The 26,264-nt window shown below is 56.9% G+C and overlaps 2 protein-coding genes across 2 annotated transcripts; both read left to right on the plus strand.

Annotated features, from left to right (window-relative positions):
* Positions 1-5,806: 5,806 nt before the first annotated feature.
* Positions 5,807-23,042, plus strand: LOC135978401 (voltage-dependent L-type calcium channel subunit alpha-1S-like; the record flags this gene model as incomplete). Its single annotated transcript, XM_065579345.1, has 5 exons — positions 5,807-6,132; positions 18,784-18,942; positions 19,538-19,743; positions 20,825-20,928; positions 22,904-23,042. Coding segments are annotated over exons 2-5 (567 nt in total), but the record flags the coding sequence as incomplete, so codon positions are not given.
* Positions 23,043-23,869: 827 nt separating this feature from the next.
* On the plus strand, positions 23,870-26,208 carry LOC135978402 (voltage-dependent L-type calcium channel subunit alpha-1S-like; the record flags this gene model as incomplete). Its single annotated transcript, XM_065579346.1, has 3 exons — positions 23,870-23,976; positions 24,136-24,229; positions 25,529-26,208. Coding segments are annotated over 3 exons (288 nt in total), but the record flags the coding sequence as incomplete, so codon positions are not given.
* Between the last annotated feature and the right edge of the window lie 56 nt (positions 26,209-26,264).

Below are 26,264 nucleotides of genomic sequence, written 5' to 3' on the forward strand. Positions count from 1 at the left end.
CTCCGGGCTGGACTGGTGTGACCCCTTCTGTCTGGCCATCGCAGACTCCCTCCTGTGCGCATGCCGCTGCCCACTTCCTCACTGGCACCAGGCTACACAGTCGGCACCGGGGCACTTGGTAGATGTGCGCCGCCCAGCCAGGAGCTCGGGGAAGGCTCGGTGTGGCTGGCGATGCAATGGAAAAGCAGAGACGGGCAATAGAAGATTCTCCTACCTGGAGTCAGGAGTGGACAGAAGCTGGCGTGTATATGGGCCACCCACTTTCTGCTGCCGGTGGCGGAGCTGAAACGGCTGGATCAGCTTTCCCAGCGGCACGTGCCAGCTCTCGCTCTGCCAGAGCCAAGCCTGGCAATGAGGGGATGAGGCTTTGGCAGCCAGCAGGGGGCATGTCACAATGGGCAGGCGAGTCACAAGCCAGCCAATGTGTGACTGCCCAGCCATGGGATGCCCCAGCCCAGATTAGTTTTGGCCTGGCCGGGGCTTTAGAGCCTGTCCTTCCCCACCGGGGTCATGGGAGGGACCTGTGATGGGTTGGATCACAGAAACCCCCCGGGAGCTGCCACCTGATGTGCCAAGACTACCTCTGCTCCTGTTTTCCCTGCCAGCTTGGGGCCCCAGAACCCTGTCTTGCTGAGCCAGACACTCCCGTCTGCTCCAACACAGACCCAGGGTCTGAATTACTTGCCCCAATGCTGCAGGTTTACCTGAAAACAGCTCACAGAAGTGTGCTGGTCTTTAGCACTCAGATGCCCAACCCCCATGGGGTCTAAACCCAAATAAATCCGTTTTACCCTGTATAAAGCGAATGCAGGGTAAACTTATAAATTGTTCACCCTCTATAACACTGATAGAGAGATATGCACAGTTGTTTGCTCCCCCAGGTATTAATACATACTCTGAGTAAATTAATAAGTAAAAAGTGATTTTATTAAATACAGAAAGTAGGATTTAAGTGGTTCCAAGTAGAAACAGATAGAACAAAGTAAGTCACCAAGCAAAATAACATAAAATGCACAAATCTATGTCTAATCAAACTAAATACAGATAATCTCACCCTCAGAGATGCTTCAGTAAGTTTTTTCCTCAGACTGGACACCTTCCAGGCCTGGGCACAATTCTTTCCCCTGGTACAGCTCTTGTTGCAGCTCAGGTGATAGCTAGGGGATTCTTCATGATGGCTGTCTCCTCTCTTCCACCCCCTTATACAACTTTTGCATAAGGCGGGAATCCTTTTGTCCCTCTCTGAGTTCCCACCCCCTCCTTCTCAAGGGAAAGACACCAGGTTAAAGATGGATTCCAGTTCAAGGGACATGATCACATGTCACTGCAAGACTTCATTACCCACTTGCCAGCACACAGGTATAAAGGAAGACTTACAGGTAAAACACAGCCATTTGCAGACAATGGTCCTAGTTAATGGGAGGTTTCAGAGTAGCAGCCGTGTTAGTCTGTATCCACAAAAAGAACAGGAGTACTTGTGGCACCTTAGAGACTAACAAATTTATTAGAGCATAAGCTTTCGTGGACTATAGCCCACTTCTTCGGATACATACCGAAGAAGTGGGCTGTAGTCCACGAAAGCTTATGCTCTAATAAATTTGTTAGTCTCTAAGGTGCCACAAGTACTCCTGTTCTTCTAGTTAATGGGAGTCATCAAGATGCCAAATCACCATTAATGGCCCACATTTTGCATAATTACAATAGGCCCTCAGAGCTATATTTCATATTTCTAGTTTCAGATACAAGAGTGGTACATTTATACAAATCGGATGATCACACTCAGTAGACAATAAGCTTTGTAATGATACCTTACAAGAGACCTTTTGCACGAAGCATATCTCAGTTACATTATATTCACTTATTCAATGTTTATAAAACCATACAGACTGCACAATGTCACACCACCGCCCAGGCTGGCGCTGGGAGGCCACCTGTGAGATTCAGCTCCCTGCCCAGTCCAAGGCTCCAGCCCTGCCCTGTGATGCTGAGCCAGGGCAGCAGGCAGGAAGGCCGAGTGCTGTAGACAACAGGCTGCCGAGCTGGGCCCCATCCCTCAGCAGGCTGGGATAGGGCTGGCCCTGCCCATGCCCTACTGTCCAACCTTGTTCCTAGCCCATCCCAGTGGGCCCTGTGGGCTGGCCCCAGCCTCCATGACTCAATGTACCCGCCGCTGGGGCTCCCCTACATTCCAGATTCAGCAACTGCCCTGGAATTCAGCAGCCGTTCGCCTCTCCTGAGCTCCACCCCAGGCCTCCTGGCTCTCCCCTCGGGCTGCCCTCCATCCGCCCTCTGCTCCGGGCCAGTCACCCGCTTGTCGCCATCCTCCCCCCAGCCCTTCGGCCAAGCCTACACAGTGTAGTTAGCGCCTAACAATTCTCCTTCCTCACTCAGCTCCTCCATCACCTGGCTCTTTCTCTGCACCTCCTCCTGTGGCGTTCTGCTGCTGAAGGGCCTAGACCGGCAGAGGGGCATCCAGAGGACGGGCTGAGGCCTGAGGAGCCAAGTTCTCCCCAGCAGCGCGGCAGGGTGCCCGGCTCCCCCGCGGCACAGCTCCCGTTAGGGCTAACCCTGCAGAGACATGTTGGCAGCTGGGAGAGAGAAAAGCTGTTTGCTTTGCTGCTCTGCCAGCAGCTCAATTTCCTGGGAGGTTGAAAGCCCTCAGCCAGCTCCCACGCCCAGTGCAGGCTGGTGAAACCCAGACAGTGCTAGGGGCTGGCGGGGAGGGGAGCGGGGACAAGGAAGGGGAGAGAAAGGGAGCGAATGAAGGGAGGGGTGGAAGGGCAGAGGGGGGAGGTGAGGCAAGCAGAGTGCTGGGGGGGGGACAGAGAAGGGGGGAAGGGAGGGGTCGGGGTTCCCGGGAATGATGTGCAGACAAAAGCTCCACCCAGGAATCTGCTGCTGCTGCCTAGCCAATAGCTGGGAGATCCGCTGTGCAGGGGTGGGGTGTGCAGTGGCAAGGGGCAATTCAGCGGGATGGGATGTGCAGTGGGCAGAGGGGGGCTGTGCAGTGAGATGGGGTGTAACGGGCAGGGGGCTGTGCAGTGAGGGGGTATAGTAGGTGGTGGGGTCTGCCGTGAGCTGCGGTGTAGCAGGTGGGAGGAGCTGTGCAGGTGGCAGAGGGAGCTGTGCAGTGAGGGGGTGTAGCAGGCGGGGAGCTGTGCAGTGAGCTGGGGTGTAGCAGGTGGGAGGGGCTGTGCAGTGAGATGGGGTGTAAAGGGCAGGGGGCTGTGCAGTGAGGGGTGTAGTAGGTGGTGGGGTCTGCCGTGAGCTGCGGTGTAGCAGGTGGGAGGAGCTGTGCAGTGGGCAGAGAGGGGCTGTGCAGTGAGGGGATGTAGCAGGCAGGAGAGGCTGTGCAGTGGCAGAGGGGGCTGTGCAGTGAGGGAGTGTAGCAGGTGGGAGGGGCTGTGCAGTGAGATGGGGTGTAGCAGACAAGGGGGCTGCGGAACGGTAGAGGGGGCTGTGCAGTGAGATGGGGTGTAGGAGGCAGGAGGAGCTGTACAGTGAGGGGGTGTAGCAGGCGGGGAGCTGTGCAGTGAGCTGGGGTGTAGCAGGTGGGAGGGGCTGTGCAGTGAGATGGGGTGTAATGGGCAGGAGGCTGTGCAGTGAGGGGGTGTAGCAGGCGGGAGGGGCTGTGCAGTGAGATGGGGTGTAACGGGCAGGGGGCTGTGCAGTGAGGGGTTGTAGTAGGTGGTGGGGTCTGCCGTGAGCTGCGGTGTAGCAGGTGGGAGGAGCTGTGCAGTGGGCAGAGAGGGGCTGTGCAGTGAGGGGATGTAGCAGGCAGGAGAGGCTGTGCAGTGGCAGAGGGGGCTGTGCAGTGAGGGAGTGTAGCAGGTGGGAGGGGCTGTGCAGTGAGATGGGGTGTAGCAGACAAGGGGGCTGCGGAACGGTAGAGGGGGCTGTGCAGTGAGATGGGGTGTAGGAGGCAGGAGGAGCTGTACAGTGAGGGGGTGTAGCAGGCGGGGAGCTGTGCAGTGAGCTGGGGTGTAGCAGGTGGGAGGGGCTGTGCAGTGAGATGGGGTGTAATGGGCAGGAGGCTGTGCAGTGAGGGGGTGTAGCAGGCGGGAGGGGCTGTGCAGTGAGATGGGGTGTAACGGGCAGGGGGCTGTGCAGTGAGGGGTTGTAGTAGGTGGTGGGGTCTGCCGTGAGCTGCGGTGTAGCAGGTGGGAGGAGCTGTGCAGTGGGCAGAGGGGGGCTGTGCAGTGAGGGGATGTAGCAGGCAGGAGAGGCTGTGCAGTGGCAGAGGGGGCTGTGCAGTGAGGGAGTGTAGCAGGCGGGAGGGGCTGTACAGTGAGATGGGGTGTAGCAGACAAGGGGGCTGCGGAACGGTAGAGGGGGCTGTGTAGTGAGATGGGGTGTAGGAGGCAGGAGGAGCTGTACAGTGAGGGGATGTAGCAGGCGGGGAGCTGTGCAGTGAGCTGGGGTGTAGCAGGCGGGAGGGGCTGTGCAGTGAGATGGGGTGTAACGGGCAGGGGGCTGTGCAGTGAGGGGTGTAGTAGGTGGTGGGGTCTGCCGTGAGCTGCGGTGTAGCAGGTGGGAGGAGCTGTGCAGTGGGCAGAGGGGGGCTGTGCAGTGAGGGGATGTAGCAGGCAGGAGAGGCTGTGCAGTGGCAGAGGGGGCTGTGCAGTGAGGGAGTGTAGCAGGCGGGAGGGGCTGTGCAGTGAGATGGGGTGGAGTAGGCGGGGGGCTGTGCAGTGAGAGGGTGTAGCAGGTGGGAGAGGCTGTGCAGTGAGCTGGGGTGTAGCAGGCGGGTGGGTCTGTGCTTTGAGGAGCTGTAGCAGGCGTGGGGGGGCGGGCTCTGCAGGCGGGGGAAGAATGCCAAGCACATACCCTTGGTAACAGGCCCAGCCCACACATTGTCATTAACCCCTTCCTGTGGTGGCTGTGGCCGAGGCTGTGTGTTCCATGTTCCGTGTTGCACACCTGGGACATGGGGCAGGGACTGGGGCTGCTGACTGATCCCTGGCTTCTCTGGTTCCCTTTCCCAGGAGGCTCTCTCCAAGATTCCCCTGGGATCTATCCCTGGTGCAGGAGCAGGGAGGTGCTCCTGGGGCGAGATCTTTGCCTGGGGAGCACCCTGCTGCCTGTCTCTGTCGGCCTCTTGTGAGATTCCAGGCTCCCATCCCGGGCCGGTGCAAGAAGCGATCGGGTTTTATTTGTTTTGGTTGGAACAAAGTCGCCTGGGCTGCAGTGGCCTTGGCTGGCTCGCTGCTCCCGTTCGCCACCAAAGCACCCTGGTGGGCACAGCCTAGCACTTGTTCCCGAGCCCCTCTGGGCCCATCTCCCCAACCCCGTGGCCCCTGGCTGTGGGGAGGGCTTGGCTCTGGGACATGCCCCTTCCCTCCCAGCTTTTCTCCCCTGCCCGGGGAGCTGGGGGTATGGCAGGGTGAGGAGGAAGGACATAGTGGTGCCATCTGCTGGGATCCCAGGGCGTGCTCTGATTGCCCCTGACCCAATCACAGCAGAGTGGCCTTTGCCTGGCAGACGGAGCCCAGCTCCCGGGTCTGTGGGGCCATGCTGGGCTCTCTGCGTGGGTGCCCCAGGGCTCACCTCCCTGTCCTTGACCTTAACCAGGTGTGACAGAATACAATGGCTGTGTTCACTTTGTACTAATGTCCATGCAAGGGACGCCTTGTGGTGGGTCAGTTCACAACTCATAATTTGCTGATCAATAATCCGATGCAATGTGCACGAGCGGTGTGACCTGTGACCTGCTAAACACAAGCTGAGCTCCCGGCTAGAAGCATGTTGTCCAGAGAAGTCTGGGGAGTGGTTGAACCAGTTCCTCGGAAACAAGAGCGAGCTGACGCCTCAGCCAGGTGTAAACAGGACCGATGGATCGCTACCTACTAGGTGGCCATTCTTTGGCAGGAGCAAAAAATCGACATTTTAGCAAAGAACCAGCATGAAGTTCCCACCCATACAGCCTGCCTGGTGCCTCGCTCCCATCGGGAAATGCTTCTCAAAGGGGGACAGGACTATAAAAGGAAGGGGCAGATCCCCCTCAGGCACCCCTCTCTCTTTCCCTGCCCATTGCATTCACTGCACCTGAAGCGACGAAGGTAGCGTTTGTTGGATCTGGAAGAGGGGTCCCATCCTGAAGAGGTTGGTCAGTCAGACTGCGGAAAGCACGTGGTGAGAAAACTTGGTTTTGAATCTAATAGACTGTTAAGTTGGGCACCAGAAGCGTTTTATCTTTATTTTTCTTGTAACTGTGTCTGACTTTTCTGCCTCATTGCTTGTACTCATTGAGAATCTCTCTTTGTACGTAATACACGTGTTTGATCTAATCCAGCATGTTCCAGTCGTGTCTGGGTAACTCCATTTGGGGTAACAACTCGGGTGCATATTCTTCCCTTAAAGGAATAACGGACTTAGTAGATTAGTACTGCCCAGCCAGGAGGGGGTTGGGCACCACAGAACATGCATTTCTGGGGGGAACTGTGGGACAGGGGGTGTGTTGGGGTCACTCTGTGAGAGCCCAGGTGTGGCTGGCTGCCTGCAGCACACGCAGACATGGCTGGGAGTGATTTCCACGCTGAAGGCTCCCTGTTGGAGGCGACAGGAGCAATACAGTGGAAAGGGCACCCCAGGGTGCAGGGCAGGGGTGACTCATTGGTCTGGCTGGCACCCTGGCATGTCACACCCCAATGGCTGGTTTTTGCAAGGGTCGGGGAATGTGACTGACCCTGATGCCCTATTGCTTGGGGGAGGGGAGAGACCGCAGGGCTTGGGTTCTGTGCCCATGTCAGCTGGACCCTCTGGGAGGAGCAGGGGCCTTGTGGGATGTGGCTGGGGTTGGGAGCTGGCTGCGGCTGGGCTGGGGTTGGGAGCTGGCTGCGGCTGGGCTGGGGTTGGGAGCTGCCTGCGGCTGGGCTGGGGTTGGGAGCTGCCTGCGGCCGGGCTGGGTTGGGAGCTGGCTGCGGCCGGGCTGGGTTGGGAGCTGGCTGCGGCTGGGCTGGGTTGGGAGCTGGCTGCGGCTGGGCTGGGTTGGGAGCTGGCTGCGGCTGGGCTGGGGTTGGGAGCTGCCTGCGGCTGGGCTGGGTTGGGAGCTGGCTGCGGCTGGGCTGGGTTGGGAGCTGGCTGCGGCTGGGCTGGGGTTGGGAGCTGCCTGCGGCTGGGCTGGGGTTGGGAGCTGCCTGCGGCTGGGCTGGGTTGGGAGCTGGCTGCGGCCGGGCTGGGGTTGGGAGCTGGCTGCGGCTGGGCTGGGTTGGGAGCTGGCTGCGGCTGGGCTGGGGTTGGGAGCTGGTTCCGGCCGGGCTGGGTTGGGAGCTGCCTGCGGCTGGGCTGGGTTGGGAGCTGGCTGCGGCTGGGCTGGGTTGGGAGCTGGCTGCAGCTGGGCTGGGTTGGGAGCTGGCTGCAGCTGGGCTGGGTTGGGAGCTGGCTGCAGCTGGGCTGGGGTTGGGAGCTGGCTGCGGCTGGGCTGGGTCGGGAGCTGGCTGCGGCTGGGCTGGGGTTGGGAGCTGGTTCCGGCTGGGCTGGGTTGGGAGCTGCCTGCGGCTGGGCTGGGTTGGGAGCTGGCTGCGGCCGGGCTGGGTTGGGAGCTGGCTGCGGCTGGGCTGGGGTTGGGAGCTGCCTGCGGCTGGGCTGGGTTGGGAGCTGCCTGCGGCTGGGCTGGGGTTGGGAGTTGGTTCCGGCTGGGCTGGGGTTGGGAGCTGCCTGCGGCTGGGCTGGGTTGGGAGCTGCCTGCGGCTGGGCTGGGGTTGGGAGCTGGCTGAGGCCGGCTGGGGTTGGGAGCTGCCTGCGGCCGGGCTGGGGTTGGGAGCTGGCTGCGGCCGGGCTGGGGTTGGGAGCTGCCTGCGGCTGGGCTGGGTTGGGAGCTGCCTGCGGCTGGGCTGGGTTGGGAGCTGCCTGCGGCTGGGCTGGGGTTGGGAGCTGGCTGCGGCTGGGCTGGGGTTGGGAGCTGCCTGCGGCTGGGCTGGGTTGGGAGCTGCCTGCGGCTGGGCTGGGTTGGGAGCTGGCTGCGGCTGGGCTGGGGTTGGGAGCTGCCTGCGGCTGGGCTGGGGTTGGGAGCTGGCTGAGGCTGGCTGGGGTTTTCACCTTCTTGTACCTCCCTGGGGACCTGGGCCGGAGTTAAAGCAGAGACCCAGAGCTGAGAGGCTGCGCTCAAAGCCCCAGCCGCTGGGCCTTGCTGACCCCCCCAGGAAGCGCAGGGAACTGTCCCCAAGGGCAGGAAGAGCTCTGGGCGCTTTAACACAGGCTTACAAATAGAACAAGCTCCTGCGCTGTGAGAGCGAGAGGCCAATGGGGGCCGGGCTCGGCCCACTGGGCCGAGCTGGGCAGGGCTCCCCGACACCACAGCACAGAGCGACGGGCTCTGGCATCCGCTTGGGCTTCCATGAACATGGGGAGAGAGGAGAGCCCGATGTGGGGTGCACAGGCAACTGTGTGCAGGACCTCTGGGAGTTCAGGCAAGCTTAGGGTTACCATTCGTCCGGATTCCCCCGGACATGTCCGGCTTTTTGAGCTAAAAATAGCGTCGGGGGGGGATTTGTAAATGTCCGGACTTCCCCCCCCCCATGCAGAGCGCGCGCGGCTAACAGGGCAGCTGGCCGGATGGTGTCACTTACATGGGGCTCTGACAGCCGGAGAGAGCCCGTCCTCCACTTCCCCCTCCTCCCCCCTGCAGCTGAGATCACTCTCTCCCTCCCTCCCTGCATTCGCAGATCGCCTCCGGCAGTCTGGAGCTCCTCCCCCGCCAGCCAGCCTGCCGGGAGAACGGCTCACAGAGACGTTAGCCGAAGGCCAATGACAAGGGAGCCAGGGGGTCGGAGAAGGGGTAGGGAGGTTCTGGAGGGGGCAGTCAAGAGACGGGGGGGGTCTGGAGTTCTGGGGGCGGGCTTTCTGGGGGTGGGGGTGTGGATAAGGTTTTGGGCAGTCAGGGTACAGGTAGGGGGTAGGGTCCTGGGGGGCATTTGCGGGGGGTAGTTAAGGGACAAGGAACAGGGAGGCTTAGGTAGGGGTGGGGTTTTGGAGGGCAGTTAAGAGCAGGGGTCCCAGGAGGGGGCAGTCAGGGGACAAGGAGCAGAGGGGTTTAGATGGGTCGGGAGTTGAGTTTAGATGGGGCGGGGCTGTCAGGGGGTGGGGAGTGGTTGGATGGGGCGTGGGAGTCCCAGGGGTCTGTCTGGGGGTGGGGGTGTGGATAAGGGTTGGGGCAGTCAGGGTACAAGTAGGGGGTAGATTCCTAGGGGGCCAGTTAGGATTGGGGGAGGGTCTCAGGAGGGGGCAGTCAGAGGACAAGAGGCAGGGAGGCTTAGGTAGGGGGTGGAGTCCTGGGGGGCAGTTAGGGGCAGGGGTCCCAGGAGGGGGCAGTCAGGGGGACAAGGAGCGGGTGGAGGGTTGGGGGTTCTGAGGGGGGAAAGTGGGAGGGGCAGGGGTGGGGCTAGGGCTGGATGGGGCAGGGCTAGGGCAGGACGGGGCCGGGGCTAGGGCGGGGCTCCTCCCGTCCTCTTTTTTGCTTGCTGAAATATGGTAACCCTAGTGCTGAGGCTCCAGGAAAAGAAGCCAGGGCCTGGTTCTCCTCTCGCTCCCCATTCACACCGGCATAATCCGATTGGTGTCACACCTGATTGACAGTGGGCTGAGTAAGGAGCACAGGACCATGCTGTCCACAGACACTCCTATCCTCCATCAGTCTCTATAGCACTAGGTGCCCAAGAGGCAGTGTGGTCTAGTGGGTGAGGCACTGGGCTGGGCGTGAGGAGACCCAGCTGTGCCACTGCGCTGCTGGATGCCCTTGGGCAACCTGGGGGTTGTAATGCCGTTCACTGACAATGGCCTGCTGCCCCCCTGTACCGACAGATGGCGTTGTGACCTGGCACACAGGGCGTCTGTTGCTGTGCCGTGGAACACAGGGGAGTCCACCAAGAACTTGACCCCTGGCAGCACTGGCTCACACATTGTGTGGGTCAGAAAGTGGGGAGACTTCCCAGCCAAGGGAGACCCAGGGTCCCTGCAGGAGGAGGGGGTGGGATGAGCGGGGACTGGAATTTACACCCCTCTCCAATATCTGAACTGCCGTCACTGCTAAAGGGGCATTTTGAGCTGAGGTGCCAGGCACAGACTGGCAGGTTGGTGTGACTCACACACCCAGGGGGCGTGTTGGCCTGGCAGGAGGGATGCTTACATGTGTACTTGGCATGTAGGACGAATGGGTATCAGAGGCGTGAGGGTCTATCCTATCCATGCATGTCTGGATCCTGCAGGTCAGCACTCTGGCTGCCAGATTTAACTGGGCCATGGCCCATGTATGAGCAATTCCCTGCATACATCCTACCCTGGAAACCCTAATGCCTGCAGTGTCACCTACCTCCCTGCCTTGTCCCCTGTGTGTTGCCAGCGTGAATACTGTGGCAGAGGGGAGAGTAGTCCACTGGCAGTAGGGGGGTGGCCTACTGGACAGCTATGAGACAAACATGTGCCACATGGCTAGCCAGTGTTGGTCTATAAGACCTTGCTACATGGAGTGTATGGGCTGTGGGTACAGACCCAAAGAGACTTGTAGAAAGCAGAGCCGGGGAGGGGATTCTGCTCTGCTTAAAAAGACTATAGAGACAAGGCAGGTGAGGGAATATCTTTTATTGGACCAACATCTGTTGGCAAGAGAGACAAGTTTTGGTGCTACACAGAGCTCTTCTTCGGGTCTGGGAAAGGTGCTCTGTACTAAATACAAGGTGGAACAGATGATTTAGCATAAGTAGTTAACACATTCACCCACCTAGTCTCGCACATATTCTAAGGGACCATTCAAGGTGAAGTGGCCCGTTACCACCTCTGCAGTCATGGGACAAACAAAGGGGGTTAGTGGGTTACAGATTGTTGTAATAAGCCATAAATCCAGTGTCATAGACTCAGACTTTAAGGTCAAAAGGGACCATTAAGATAATCTAGTCTGACCTCCTGCAGAACGCAGGCCACAGAATCTCACCCACCCACTCCTGTATCAAACCTGTGTCTGAGCCATTGAAGTCCTCAAATCATGGTTTAAAGACTTCAAGTTGCAGACAATCTTCCAGCAAGTGACTCATGCCCCACGCTGCAGAGGAAGGTAAAAAAACCCCAGAGCCTCTTTATTAAGATGGTGATTTTTGGTGTCTAGGAACCTTATGAATTTAAGCTCCCAGGCTCGTCTTTTGAAAGCGTCGTGCAGGTTTCCTTTGAGGTGGAGAACTGAGAGGTCAGATACAGAGTGGTCGTTTGGTGAAAAGTGTTTGCCCGCAGGTGATTGGGTGTTTTTGTTTTTTATCATTTTACTGTGCAAGTTCATTTGAGAGTGTAGTGATTGTTTGGTTTCACCCACATAGTTGTTGTTGGGCACTGGGTGAGGTACACCACATGTTGTGATAGGCATGTGTAGGACCCATGGATCTTGAAAGGTGTGTTGTGTGGGGTGTTGGTCATTGCAGCAGTGGAGCTATGTCTGCAGGTTTTACATCTGTTGTTCTGGCAGTTCTGGTGCCACTTTGAGTCTGTGTGTCCTAGTCCGTGAGGAGCTCGCTTCTGATGATGAGTTTGGAGAGGATGGGGGCCTTGTTTGAAGGCCAGAAGAGAGAGTTCAGGAAAGCTCTTTCAGGAGGTGGTCCCCATCGAGTATAGGTTGTAACTGTTGGATGATGTCCAACATGGGTTCCAGTGTGGGGTCATTCCTTGATGTGATCTGTTTCTCTGGTGGAGTGCCCTTGTTTGGTGAAGGCAGTTTTAAGTCTGTAGCCCAGACTTCATAGATTTCCACCACACCTTAATCCATTCTATAAGACCATGTTTTCAGTATATATACTTTGATCCTGCTTTGAGCAGGAGATTGGACTAGATGACCTCCTGAGGTCCCTTCCAACCCCGATATTCAATGATTCTAACTCCTTACATAATATCAGTACATACATCTCACAATGATATCAATAACCAATGTGACACTGGCTTTCTGTGGATACCTCTCATGACATTCTTGGGTGAATGAGAAGGTGCATACTGGCCTCAGGGTACACCTGTACCCCTCTGTACCTCCTTGTTGGTTGGCATTAACAGGTTCTCGGGTCACAATATGGAATGGGGCTGCTAGCTATACAGTGATACCTGGCATGTTTGCTGTCTGTGTGGAGGTGAAAAGGGAGCTACATGGGCTTTGGCCTGATTTCTTGCACATCACCTAGAGGCGGGAGATTTCAATCCTGGGTCCCATCCTTTGTTAAGGTGAATTCACTCTTTCAGTTCTGGTATTTTCTAATCTACCAGTCAAATGAATACTTAGGAAGATATGTGTGGGCCAAACCTGGCATGCACCCCTATTGATGGCAGCAGGAGATGGGCATCTGTCTTAGAGTCTGGCTCCGAAGAGCATTCAGGGTGTAATACCAGGTGGGGTCAGGATTTCAGCGGCCCCCAGAGCAAACTGAAAGTGGGGAATCTCCCAGCCCTGTTATTGTGGGGTGTGAATGTAAAAACATAAATATAAATACCTCCCCTCCCCCCCAATAACTGGCTGGATCTAAAGTATTTAAATCCTGACCTGGAAGAGGCCCCAGCAACAGGCAGTGATTAGCGTCAGCTGGGGTGGTGGATAGGCGGCCGGCACTGCTGTGCCCGGTGCAAAACGCAGCAACTATTCTGGGCCCTGATGGCCGCAGGCAGCTGCGCTGGGTCAGTTGAAGCACCAGACAGCAAAGCCTCTGGACGAAGGCAGGAGAGGAGGGGGGCAGCATCCTCTCTGCCCAAATGGAGTTTAGGGGTTTTCTCCCCTTCCCCTGGTTTGCCAAACCTCAGTTTCCTGCCACTAGTGGGGGCAGGAACACAAAGGGAGCTGGAATTAGGGTGACCAGATAGCAAGTGTGAAAAATCGGGACGGGGGTGAGGGGTAATAGGTGCCTATATAAGAGAAAGCCCCAAATATTGGGACTGTCCCTATAAAATCAGGACACCTGGTCACCCTAGCTCGAACCCATCAAGCACAGCCCTGGGCAAAACCAGGGCTCAGTTTGGGTTTCGATGGGAGCGAGGGGCCCCACTGATGGGAAACTGGCTGAAGTGGGGGAAAGGGGCTCTGCTGGGGGGCCTGGCTGCAGTGGACGTGAGGGGCCCAGATGGGAGAATTGGCCTCAGTGGGGCTGGGGGCAGCTAGGGGGACTAGCCGCAGTGGGGGTGAGGTGCCCAGCTGGGGGGACTGGCCACAGTGGGAGTGAGGGACCCAGCTGGGGGGACTGGCCAGAGTGGGGGTGTGGGACTCAGATGTCATATTCAACTGTACTTAATAAAGAGGGACAAGATCACGGTGGAATGGAGCAGACGGGGCCGGGCTCAGGAGGAAGACAGAGGCTACTTCTGGGGGGATTCTGCACCAAAATTTTAAAAATGCTGTGCCAAAATTTTAAAAATTCTGCATATTTTATTTGTCAAAATGACACAATATAATCACTTTAGTTTCAATTATTTTGGTAATTTATTTCAAAATACCTGTCAACAAGTATGTCAACAAAATGCAGACAACAGCAAAAAAGATTCTTCCAGGAGTAGAGAATTAAAGAAACCTCTATGATGACCCAGTTCCAGTTGAGGGGTGCTGGAAGGAGTTGTGTGGGGCCCCCCCAGAGCCCAGACACCTGCACTCCCGTCCCCAGAGACGAGCCACACTGCACCCCCTGGCCCAGACACCAGCACCGCCTTCCCGCAGAGCCCAGCCGCAGGGCACTCCCTGCCCAGAGACCAACACCCCCTCCCCGCAGAGCCCAGCCGCAGGGCACTCCCTGCCCAGAGACCAACACCGCCTCCCCGCAGAGCCCAGCCGCAGGGCACTCCCTGCCCAGAGACGAACACCCCCTCCCCGCAGAGCCCAGTCGCGGGGCACTCCCTGCCCAGAGACGAACACCCCCTCCCCGCAGAGCCCAGCCGCAGGGCACTCCCTGCCCATAGACCAACACCCCCTCCCCGCAGAGCCCAGCCGCAGGGCATTCCCTGCCCAGAGACCAACACCCCCTCCCCGCAGAGCCCAGCCGCGGGGCACTCCCTGCCCAGAGACCAACACCCCCTCCCCGCAGAGCCCAGCCGCGGGGCATTCCCTGCCCAGAGACCAACACCCCCTCCCCGCAGAGCCCAGTCGCGGGGCACTCCCTGCCCAGAGACCAACACCGCCTCCCCGAAGAGCCCAGTCGCGGGGCACTCCCTGCCCAGAGACCAACACCCCCTCCCCGCAGAGCCCAGTCGCGGGGCACTCCCTGGCACAGACACTGGCACCCCCAGAGCCTTTACTCCCCACAGCTTCTTTACTGTCCCACCGGGGACATGGTGTGGTGCAGCCGTGTCCTTCCTCAGCCTTTGCCAGAGCTGGCTGCATCTCCAAGGCCCTCTCCATCCCTGGGAGAATGAGCATCAAAGTGCTCCACTCTGCAGAGTCCAGCGGCCCCTAGTGGCAGTTAGAAATTCTGCAGTGGCAACTATCAGGGGGTAGCCGTGTTAGTCTGTATTTTGAAGTGAGGTTTTTACTCACGAAAGCTTATGCCCAAATAAATCTGTTAGTCTTTAAGGTGCCACCAGACTCCTTGTTGTTTTTGCAGTGGCAACGGAATTCTGCAAAATTGTGCATTGTGTGGCGGCGCAGAATTCCCTCAAGGAGTAAGAGGCTGTGCGTGAGCAGGAGCAGCAGGTGTGGAGGTGACCTGGGAGTTGGCTGTGGAAGGAATGCTAGCTGGGTACAGAGTTATTGGGAGGCTATGGATGCAAATCACATGCAGATCAGCAAGCCACTTAGTGAGAGAGTGGGGGGCTTCTCTTAATAGAGTATTAAACTGGTTTGCTCCGTTTTCCCTCTTAACAACAGGGGATACGTGAATTAGAGATTCTCACCCAATAGCAGTATTGCCAACCTCAAGAGATCAAGAATCATAGAAGATCAGGGTTGGAGGAGACCTCAGGAGGTCATCTAGTCCAACCCCCTGCTCAAAGCAGGACCATGACTCACATCCTCTAAAATCATGTGATTGGCCCCACAATCAGTGAGATTTTTTTTAAAAAAAATCATCAAACTCTGTTTTTCAATCTGTCTTTTCGCTTTCGAACTCTCCTCTGCTTGTGTGTGTGTGTGTGTGTGTGTGTGTGTGTGTGTGTGTGTGTGTGTGTGTGAGAGAGAGAGAGAGAGATAATGTCCGGTTGACAAGTCAACCTTTAATGAACACGTGCCTCTCTCTGGCTGCTTGAATGGAAGCTGCAAGTAGACAGACATACTTCAGGAGAATTCAAAAGGAGAAGATGCAGAAGATGTTGTATTTGGGCTAGTCCTCAGTACCAAGAGATTCATTTCAATATAATAGTCGTGCTTCTGGTAATGGTATCTCCTTATGAGGATGGAGCCCCTCAAAAGTATCCATTCCAAAATGGAGAGCTACCGTAGAGGGAAGGCATCCATGCTGGTTGGAAAAAGGGGAGAATGTATGGGAAGTTCTTGTACACAGGTGTTGCCTGCCCAGAACTGGGCCCGAGATGGCAAACAGGGGGTTCGTTGCCCGGTGTGCTTGGCACCAATAAAGACACCGAGGGGAGAAAGCAAGCCAAGTTTATTTCAGAGCTCTGAAATGGCACTAGGAGACCGGCATGTCTCAAATCTAGTGCAACAAATACAAACAAATTTTACCTTTTATACTTCAAACTGTTTGCATACATCTCTTTGTCTGGCTGTTCCCCCTTACCCCTCTCTTCCAGACAACTGTTACAATAAGCTCTACATAAGCTTGTGAGAAAACTTTCTCAGTCTTTGCGACCTTGAGTTAGACGCCTGCAAACTAACTACCCCTCCTTTCCCTCGCTTCTTATCTCTATTATTTCTGCTAGTGTGAGTGAAACTGCAGCCATCTGTTAAAAAGCTGACATTACATTTCTGCTTCAGCCTACTTCAGAGCATGTAAGCAGTTAGCACAGAAGTAGGTGAGAGTTCCCAAGATGGAGTCACTGTGGTTCAGGTAGGCCCAGAGCAAAAGAGCTTCATCAGCACTTTTGGCCTTCCGCTCTCCCGAGTTACCTGGTAGCTATGCCTAGTGGACCCCAACACAGGTATAACCCTAAGTACTCAGTGGAGAGCTCTGTCCTGTGACAAAGTTACAATATGATAGAAAAACCTAATTCACACACATTTAGAAATAGACTGAACAAGGCCTATAACATGGAGCCGGCAAATGAGCAATGAACAGCTGAGAAACACAAAGCATTCTCTCTGTGCAGCACGTTTTCCAATGATTTTTGAATAATGAGGTGAGCTGTAAAGATCTTGACACGTAAGAAGATCTTTACAACAGCAAGCCCCTTTCAGAGCTTTTCTTAGCTCAGTGCAGTAGTTACAGTCATAATCCCTGAATATGATTTTTAAAAAAAAATAATCAATTCAGTCACATTCAAAGCATTTCAACAATAAATTAAACCGTCTTCTGTTGTTGTATAATTTTGATAACTACATACGTATGTACATGATCCAGTAATTACAATGAATAATTTGGTTTTTAATTAATAATTGTCCAAATAACTATAAATAAATAATTTTTTATTTTAAATAGACTTCTCTTTCGCAGCCTCCCCATCCCCCCATCAGTTCAGGCCCCCCATCAGTCCCCAACCCCTCAATCCAGCCCCCGGAGCCTCACCTCTGCTCCCCCTAGGTTTCCTCGCCCCCCTTTCCCAGGCCTGGGGGTTGTAGTGGGGTCCCCTCTCATCTCCCCTTTCCCAGGCTGGGGGGTTAGGGATGGCTCCCTCTGTCCCTTTCCAGGCCAGGTGCTGGAGGGGAAAAGAGCAGAGGTCCTGCCCTGTCCATGTTTTTCACAGGATGGGAGGAGGGAATGGAGCCAGTGCTGGCTCTGCCGGCTTCCAGCAGGACCAAACTTCGCAAGGGGGCTGTAGCTTCTTGCATCAATTGACAAGCTGGTGCCTGCAGCTGGCCCTGTCTAGGGGGGAGGGGGAAGAGCGAGGGCACGGCAGGCTCAGGGGAGGGGGCAGGAAGGGGTGAAGTGGGGGCAGGGCCTATGGCAGAGCCAGGGGTTGAGCAGTGAGCACCCCCCGGCACATTGGAAAGTTGGTGCTGGTAGCTCCAGCCCCGGAGTCGGTGCCTATACAAGGAGCCACATGTTAACTTCTGAAGAGCCGCATGTGGCTCCGGAGCCACAGGTTGGCCACCCCTGATCTAGATAGTCCCAGTGCTAGTGCCCCTCGCGGAGATATAACCCACCAAGACCCAGCATGCGTCAATCCCACCATAGTCTGTTGTGAAAGGAGCTGGTGGGGGTCACCCCAGTGTCTAGGAGCCAGATGCCCCCATCGTGAGACCATCTCCCAAGGAGATGAACTGCGGGGACTCAGCCTTCCCCAATCCCTCTGGGGCAGTGTGAGGGGGCCTGGAGCTGCTGCTGCCTGTAATGGGATTGAGAGATTTCAGTCACCAGGGCTTTCCTTCTCACACCCCTCCCTCCTGGGACATATAGGGACACATGCTGGGGAGGAAGGATGGCCTAGTGGTTGACACCAGTGAGAGCTGGGCCCAGGTCCCTCCCTCTCTTCCCTGTCATGTGCTGCGGTGGCGAAGCGGTTCAATGTGTCTGTGAGACGCTGTGCTGCCAGTTAGGAGGGGAGGGGAGTGTGACCTGTTACCCTTCTCTCTCTCTCTTAGGGTGACCAGACCACAGGGATGAAATATCGGGACGCGGGGGGGGAGGGGGGGGGGCGGAGCAAAAAAAAAAATGGCGGCGGAGCCAAAAAAAAAAAAAAAAAAAGCAGTTTCGCAGGGGCGGGGGGGCATTAGCAGGCCCCAGCCGCGCCGGGCGCACGTGCTGCCCACCCCAGGGCAAAAGCTGGCCCCGATGCAGAAGGGGCTAGGGATAAAGAGGGCAGGGGGGGGGACAAGAAACAAAGTCCGGGGCTGGCCACGGCGCGGGCGTGCAAGGGGCCAGGGCTGGCACAGCCGAGCCACAGCAGCGGCCGGTCACCTGTGGGGCTCCAGGCTGGGCAACGGGCAGGAGCCAGGGCTTTTCCCAGCCCTGCAGAGCCTCCTGCCCCCCAGCCTGCCGTGGGCACATGCAGCGCGTCCCGCCGCCGGCAGGGAGCCCCACGCCTCTCCCGCTCGGCTGCGCTCCAGCGGCTCCTTCCAGGCGGGGCGAGCCGCTGGAGCGCAGCCAAGCAAGAGAGGCGCGGGGCTCCCTGTCAGCAGCGGGGAAGTTTATGGGGACCCCGGCTGGCCCCTCGCCCCTGTCCGCCGGCCTCCCTGCCTGGGACAAGTCTCGCCCCCGCAGCCTCTCTTCGCCGCGTGTCTCCGGCGGCCCACGCTGCCCACCCGGGCCAGAGCCAGCCCCGGCTGCTGCCTCCACAGCAGCGGCCGGTCTCCTGAGGGGCTCCCCGGGGCTCCAGGCTGGGCAACGGGCAGGAGCCAGGGCTTTTCCCAGCCCTGCAGAGCCTCCCGCTCCCCAGCCCGCCGTAGGCACATGCGGCGCGTCCCGCCGCCGGCATGGGAGCCCCGCGCCTCTCCCACTCGGCTGCGCTCCAGCGGCTCCTTCCCGGCGGGGCCGCGGCAACTTTCCCTTCCCCTCCCAGGCTCCTGGTAGTTGCCCGACCCTCCTCCTAACCTCCTCCCTCCATTGAGAGATCCAATGGGGGAAGGAGGGGGCGGAGTCGGGGTTGGGGGGGCGTGAGCGCCGGAGCAGAGGGCAAATTTCCTTCTTTGTCCCGCGTCCCGACCGAACATCGGTCGGGACGCGGGACAAAGAAGGAAATATCGGGACTGTCCCGATAAAATCGGGACGTCTGGTCACCCTACTCTCTCTCTCTCAGCTGCAGTCCTGCAGGTGGTCCTGAACTCCATCATCAAGGCCATGGTGCCCCTGCTCCACATCGCCCTACTGGTCCTCTTCATGATCATCATCTACGCCATCGTCGGACAGGAGCTGTTCAAGGGAAAGTTGCACAAGACTTGCTACTACATCGGGACAGGTCTGGAACGTGGGCGACCCTCCCACCAGCCGGGGGGGCCATGCCATAACCCTCCCAGCCACACCATATAGCCATATAACCATATGACGTGGCTGGGAGGTGTATGCCATATCTGGGGGCGTTATATGACTACATGGCATGGCGGGGAGGTGTATGGCATGGCTGGGAGGTGTATGGCATGGCTGGGGGCATTATAAGGCTATATGGCATGATGGAGAGGTATATGGCATATCTGGGGGCATTATATGGCTATATGGTGTGGCTGGGAGGGTTATGGCATGGCTGGGGGAGTTATATGGCTATATGGTATGGCGGGGAGGGTTATGGCATGGCTGGGGGCATTATATGGCTATATGGCATGGCTGGGAGGTGTATGGCATGGCTGGGGGCGTTATATGGCTATATGGCATGGCTGGGAAGGTTATGGCATGGCTGGGGGCATTATATGGCTATATGGTGTGGCTAGGAGGTATATTGCACTGCGCCAGAGCCCTCCTCTGGGTGGGGCTGGGGGCTAAGGCACAAGCAGCAGCAGGAGTGTAGTTATCCTTCTCCTCTGCTCAGCCTGACTTCTGTGCTTCGGTTTCACCCTCAGATATCATTGCCAAAGGGGAAATGGAGAAGCCATCCCCGTGCACCACCACCGGCCACGGGTATCACTGCACCCTCAACGGCACTGAGTGCAGGAGTGGGTGGCCAGGGCCCAACAACAGCATCCCCCATTTTGATAATTTTGGCTTCGCCATGCTGACTGTGTACCAGTGCATCACCATGGAGGGCTGGACGGAAGTCCTCTACTGGGTAGGTGAATGCCTGAGCCCGCTGGCTGCGAGGGAGGAGACGCCGGCACGCTCTTTGAACAAGAACATGGTACTAAGCGGGTTGGGCTGGCCAGGCTTCCCAAATGGTGGGGATCCTTCCAGGGCAGCGAGCCCCGCAGACTCTGCAGCTACTGGATGATGTATCCACTGAGCAATGAGCTCCCAGGGAGAAGGTGGCACCCGCCGGTGCAGCAGAGTGTTTGAACCCTGCCTAGCCAAGAGAGTCCCTGTCCAAGTACCGCTGAGACTCTCAAACGAACCCCACCCTTGCCTTAAAAGACAGGAGCCTGGTGGGAGCGAGTCCTCGGACGGCTCCTCAGCTCTGGAGCTCAGGTATAAGCGACCATAAACTTGCCCTCCAAGCCACGAAGAATGGTAGGGGAGGAAGGATGGTGTGACGGCTCAGGGACAGGCTGGGAATTGCAGAGCTGAGTTCCAGTCCCGCCTCTGCCTCTGGAAAGCGCTTGGTGTGTTACCCTTCTGGGCATCCTTTGTTCCCAGGAGTGTGGGCTGAGGGCAGCTTGAGACACAGGTTGCTGGGCCAGTGTCTGATATTGTATCTGGTGGCTTTTAATAATACCACCACCTAGCTCTTATACAGTGCTTTTCACCATTAGATCTTAAAGCATTTCACCGTCATTAACCCCCCCTGCCCCACTCACCCCCCGGGAGGCAGGCAGGACAGTGCTATTATCTCCATTGCACAGATGGGGAGCTGAGACCCAGAGGCTAAGTGACTTGCTCAAGGTCACACAAGGAGTCTGTGGCAGAGTAGGGAGTTGGGTCTTCAAAGCCTTAAACTAGTGCCCTAACCACTGGGTTCCTGGGAGGAAGGCTGGTCAATGAGTAGGGACAAGTCTGAAACCCGGGAGACCCAGGTTCAATTCCCTGCTCTGCCACAGACTCCCATTGTGACCGTGGGCAAGTCTCTTAGTCGCTCTGTGTCTCAGTTCCCCATGCGTAAAGACTGTGAGGTGCTCAGCTACTCCAGTAATGGGCTTACCTGAGCCAGGTGGATTTGGTTCTCCCCCTGGATCTTCATCTGCCTCTGTCCTGCTCAGGTGAACGACGCCATCGGGAACGAGTGGCCCTGGATCTATTTCGTCAGCCTCATTCTGCAGGGCTCTTTCTTCGTTCTCAACCTGGTGCTGGGCGTGCTCAGCGGGTAAGGCGTGTGGACTGCATGGTGCCGCTCTCCTTTCTATCTGTCCCAGCAGGGGTCTGCCCTGAGGGAGGGGCCGGGCCCTTATTGAGTTTGGGATATGAACAGAAAGTCTGAAGGGGTTTTTTAACCTTTTTCTTCCCTTCTTCCTTGGTACCTTGGCTATCAAAGCTATCAAGCCTTGTCTTCCCTTTTCTCTTGGCGAACTCTTTGGATGACTCAGGAATGTGGAGCAGGGGCGCTATCAGCCCTTAATTGAAGGGACAGGATGGTGGAATTCTTAACACAGAGAGCTTTTCTCCCCAGTCTTAACAAAACCAGACAATGAACACATTGTAATTATTCAGTTGTATTGTGGTAGCACCTAGCAGCCCCCATTCTGGCCCAGGACCCCATGGTGCTAGGTGCTGTGCAAACACAGAACAAAAAGACAGTCCCTGCCCCAACAGCAGTTTTAAATAGTCCCTGTAAAATTCCCTTCCCTTCTCAGTTAACCAGGTGTCACTTCCTTGGTCCCTGCAGTGTCACAATCTTACTAGTCCTCGAGTCTTCCAGCGTAGCCAAGACATGAATTAAAGCAAACGGGTAAAATACCACTGAAAACAAATCCACCCGTCCTTTCCAGGCCTGCTTTATCCCTCAGAAGGGAGCAAAAAAAGGCCAAGCCCAATGTTTTTCCCCCTTGACAGGTCACCTTTACTATGGAGAATGTGGGGAAATGGGCACAGCTGGCAATCTCTCTGCACCCTCCAGCTGCGTGAGCTTCCCCTTTAGCTCTGACACTCTGTTATGATTTTCTCAAGGCTTTCCAGTATCGGATACTCCTGTGTGCCTCAACAGCAGCAGTGGGGACAGCCATTAGTGCTCCTAATGTTAACCTGCCCTCTTTACAATCTAGCTGTAGTAGTTGGTTCTGTGGTGTCCTGTGGCAAGGAGTTCCACAGGATGATAAAAAAATGGGGAATAGGGTGGGGGTCTGGGACACAGAACTCTGGGGCTCTAATCTGACACTGACTCACCGCTATCAGCCCCCAGCTGATCAGGCTGTCCTGTGAGTGGTGGGGCAAACCACACTCTGAGTAGTTACCTGCGGCCCTGCTGGAAGGAGGGCGTGGAGAGTGCAGGGTCTGAGCCCTCCTGCCACGAGACAAACCAGCAGCTCAGCCTGTCCTTTGGGACCCAGCGAGGCTCCTCACAGCTACCCGGAGCAGGAGCAGGAGCCCGCTCTGCCAGAGGGGTCCCAGAGACACAACAGAGCTGGGAGCTGAGAATGCCACAGGATTCATGAACCTCACTTCCCTAGGTTGGGATATTTGGTGGCAATAATGAAAATGGGGGGAAGCTGGGCATGGGGTTCACCTGGCTCTCCAGATCTATCTAGGTAGGTACTTATCTGCCCTCATCACCATAACATCAGAGCAACGGATTCCTCCTCACGCCCCCTGTGCGGCAGGGCAGCATCCTTATTCCTGTTTCATGCATGGGGAACGGAGACACGGAGGGGCTAAGTGCCAGGCCCATGGTTGCACAAGACATCTGTGGCAAAGCCAGGAACTGAGTACTAGGATGTGTTTCCTAATGGAGAGCACACTTGAATGGGAATCAGGAGACGTGGCTTCTACTCCCAGCTCTGCCACTGGCCTGCTGGGAGACCTGGGGCAAGTCATGTCCCTGGCCAGTGCCTCAGTTTCCCCACCTGTGAGATGGGGACAAGGAACATGGCCTCTTTTGCAAAGCACTTTGAGATCTACTGATGAAAAACTCCACAGAAGAGCTAGGCATTATTCTTATCATCTCCTGTCTAACACCTGGTCCCAGGACCACACGGGAGACATTTGGCCAAGCAGAGATGAGATGATGGAGTGTCCCCCTCCAACTGAGCAAGGCATTCCCCTCATCACCCTGCCCCCCATTTTTGCTTGTGCGCCCCAGTGGCACCCCTTGACGTAAGCAGCCTGTGTGCCTCTCCTCACGCTAGATACTGGACCTCTCTGAGCAACCTGGTGGCATCCCTGCTAAACTCGGTCCGCTCCATCGCCTCCCTGCTCTTCCTCCGCTTCCTCTTCATCATCATCATCATCTTCTCCCTGCTGGGGATGCAGCTCTTCGGTGGGAAGTTCGACTTTGAAGACATGGAGTTGCGGCGCAGCACCTTCGATAACTTCCCCCAGGCGCTTATCAGTGTCTTCCAGGTACGGGGCATGGGGTGCAGTGGGCATCAATCCCGCTGGTCTAACGCATAGAGGAGGGGCTGAAGTCAGGATACCTGGGTTCTTTTTTGGGCTCTGGGGGACAGTGTGACTTAGTGGTTAGAGCAGGGAACAAGGAGTCAGGACTTCTGGGTTCTGTTCTTTCTGGTCCAGTGGAATGGTTCTACTTGACCTGTTCTTTCACTCACCCTGTCTCCCAGATCCTGACCGGAGAAGATTGGAATTCAATCATGTACAATGGGATCATGGCTTATAAAGGGCCCTCCTTCCCCGGCGTGCTGGTATGCATTTACTTCATCATCCTCTTTGTCTGCGGGAACTGTATCCTCTTTCTAGCCAGTTGGGGAGTAACAGCTGGGCGTTTTCTTGTCTTATCTAGCACAGTCACATCTAGGTTCAAGTACACATCGGGGAAGAGCTATGGGGCTGGGTATGGTATGTTCAGACATCATAGTACCAGGAGTGAGGGAAATGATGCAACAGGAGTGGGGGTTAAAAGGGATGAAAAAATCCGTTGGGACACCAACAGAGATTCACTGGTGACAGCCAAGAGGCAGCTGTCATGGGTACACAGAGGGCTCGTTGCTGAACCTGGGGTTCTCCCCACCTGCCTGCGTACATTGCTTAGTGTCATCACACAGGCTCTCGCTAAGCCTGGGCCATGGAAGGGACTCATTCCTTACATATGAGCATGCTCCCTAAGCTCCTTAGCCCCACCCCCTCTCAGATATCTGCTCAATGTCTTCCTGGCCATCGCTGTGGACAATCTGGCCGAGGCCGAGAACCTGACGTCGGCCCAGAAAGCCAAAGCCGAGGAGAAGAAGCGGAGGAAAATGTCCAGGTCGGTGCTGCTCTCTGCTGCTTAAAAGCGGGAACCCCCAAGGGCCCAGGGCTTGCAAATCAATGTGAGCTGCTGGTCTTGGGCATCATCTCAGCAGCATTCATTGCATCTCTGCCATGGCCTCACTCCTCACCTCTCTTTTGTGGTTCCCCCGTCCAGAAGTTACCCAGAGAAATCTGAGGAGGAAAAGCTCCTGCTGGCCAAGAAGCTGGAGCAGAAAGCCAAGGCTGAAGGAATCCCCACCACAGCCAAGGTCAGTGCCGCGACCCCTCTGAGCTCGTCTGAACAAATGTCTAGGGGAACTTTCCCTGGCAGTTGAGGAGTACGGTACCCAGCAGTAATGTCTTCCCATTATTTGTCCTGTCGTGCATGAAAGGTGGATGGCCATGCCAGGAGGGAGGGAGATTTCCCCAGGGCCCACGGAATGACTGGGGACAAAATCCTGAGCTTCAGCAGACGCATCTCCGGAGACTTGTAGCAAGACGTCCATTCTGTATGCCCTGTAGGCCCGGATCATTCCTCTGACAAGCGAGCCTGCTTTCCCTGTCCCCTCCCAAAAAGCGTGGAGGGGGGACGGGGAGTGGGACTCAGTGGGTACAGGCCCAGGATCAAAGGTCCCGTATCAAAGGACTGTCTCGGTGGAGTTTCCACTCAAGATCTTTCTACACACACGTGTTCACAGACACACACACATATAGGGCCCATCAGAGGCCCTTGTCCAACTGGCCAGTGATCCTGGCTCCCCTGCCCCTTGTTATTTATTATTAATTATTTCTATTATGGTAGCGCCTAGGAGCAGTGGCAGATTAGCCACTGGGCCTGGGGCCCCAGCCAACTGGGGGGGCCCCCGGAAAAAAATCTGCTGGCAGCAGCGAAAGCCTGGAGCTGCGGCCGCCGGGCGGGTGAGGCTGGAAAGCCCCCACGCACTGACCCTGTTCCGTGGCAGAAGTGTTGGGCAGGGGAAGCCCCCTCCACAGCAGCCAGACCCTGGTCCCACAGAGAAGCACGGGGGTGGCAGGGGAAGCCTCAGCATCCAGACCCTGGGACTGAAGGAGCTCTCACACCCTGCTGTGGCCCCAGGGCCGTGGCACGGGACAGAGCTTCTTGGTCTTGGGGTGCAGTGGGGGGGGGCAGAAAGGAGCAAAAGGGGTTGTGGGGCTGCAGTGGGGGGGCAGAATGAGGAGGACCCTGGGTGGAACAGGGGCGGGCCCCAGGGGAAGGGGCAGAAAGGGGTGGGGCTGTGGGTGGGGCCACAGGTGGAAGGGGTGGGGAGGGGCCCCCCACTTGCTCTGGCCCAAGACCCCAGGGAACCTTAATCCGCTTCTGCCTAGGAGCCTCCGTCGTGGGTCAGAGCCCCATTGTGCCAGGCACTGTACAAACACAGAACAAACAGATGGCTCCTGCCCCAGTGGGAGATCGGGGGAGCTCTCCCTGCCTCTCGCCTGCAGCATTGTCCCGCTGGCCTGCGGAAGGCTGGCTCGCAGAGCCCTGGCAGTGCCACGGGTGGTGTTTCCGGGATGCTCAGTTAGTCGCCTCTCTCTCTCCTTCTCAGTTAAAAGTGGACGAGTTTGAATCAAACGTGAATGAGATCAAAGACCCCTACCCTTCTGCTGACTTCCCAGGTAAGGCTCTGGCTTGATCCTTGCCTCCAGCCGGAGAGACTGAGGGAGCGATGGAAAGGGTTGGGGTGGCTTGCAGAGAGAAATCCCATTGGAGGGCTCTGGTCCCAAGAGTGCAGCTCAGCTAGTGGCTTATTATGATGCAGAAAGCCACATGGTTTGTTTCCAGCAGACGCCGAGCTGGAATAAACTCTGTGCAGTTCTCTGCAGCACTTGGTCTGTGTATGAGGGTAGGGGCATGATCAGGGAGTTCTACCTCTCTCTGGGGAGGATACCAGACTCTGCACATGCCTCTTCCATTGCTTGTGGGGTGTTACTTGCCTCACTGACGGGTGAGTCCTGCTGGCCACTAGGGGGTGCACTAGGCGACATAAGATGGGGGACCCCCCCACACACACACTGAGAACAATGGGAGCTGGGTTTGGCCTGGTGGATTTGAAGTCAGGACGTCGGGGGATACCCCAGGGTTTTGTCCTATGGGTCTCTAATGGCAAGCAGCATCTTGCTCCACAGCGGGAGTGTGAGTACCCCCAGGGGCTGTGGGGTGCGAGAGGAGCCACAGCCCTTCGTCTAACTGTGGTGGCCACAATCTCTCTGCCCAGCATAAAAGGAAACATGGCCAGATGTCAGGTTCCTGATCCCTGCATGGAGGGTCAGAGCTGTTTTGCT

Source organism: Chrysemys picta, unplaced genomic scaffold (assembly GCF_011386835.1).
Source record: "Chrysemys picta bellii isolate R12L10 unplaced genomic scaffold, ASM1138683v2 scaf243, whole genome shotgun sequence".
In the NCBI taxonomy this organism is placed as follows: Eukaryota; Metazoa; Chordata; order Testudines; family Emydidae; genus Chrysemys; species Chrysemys picta.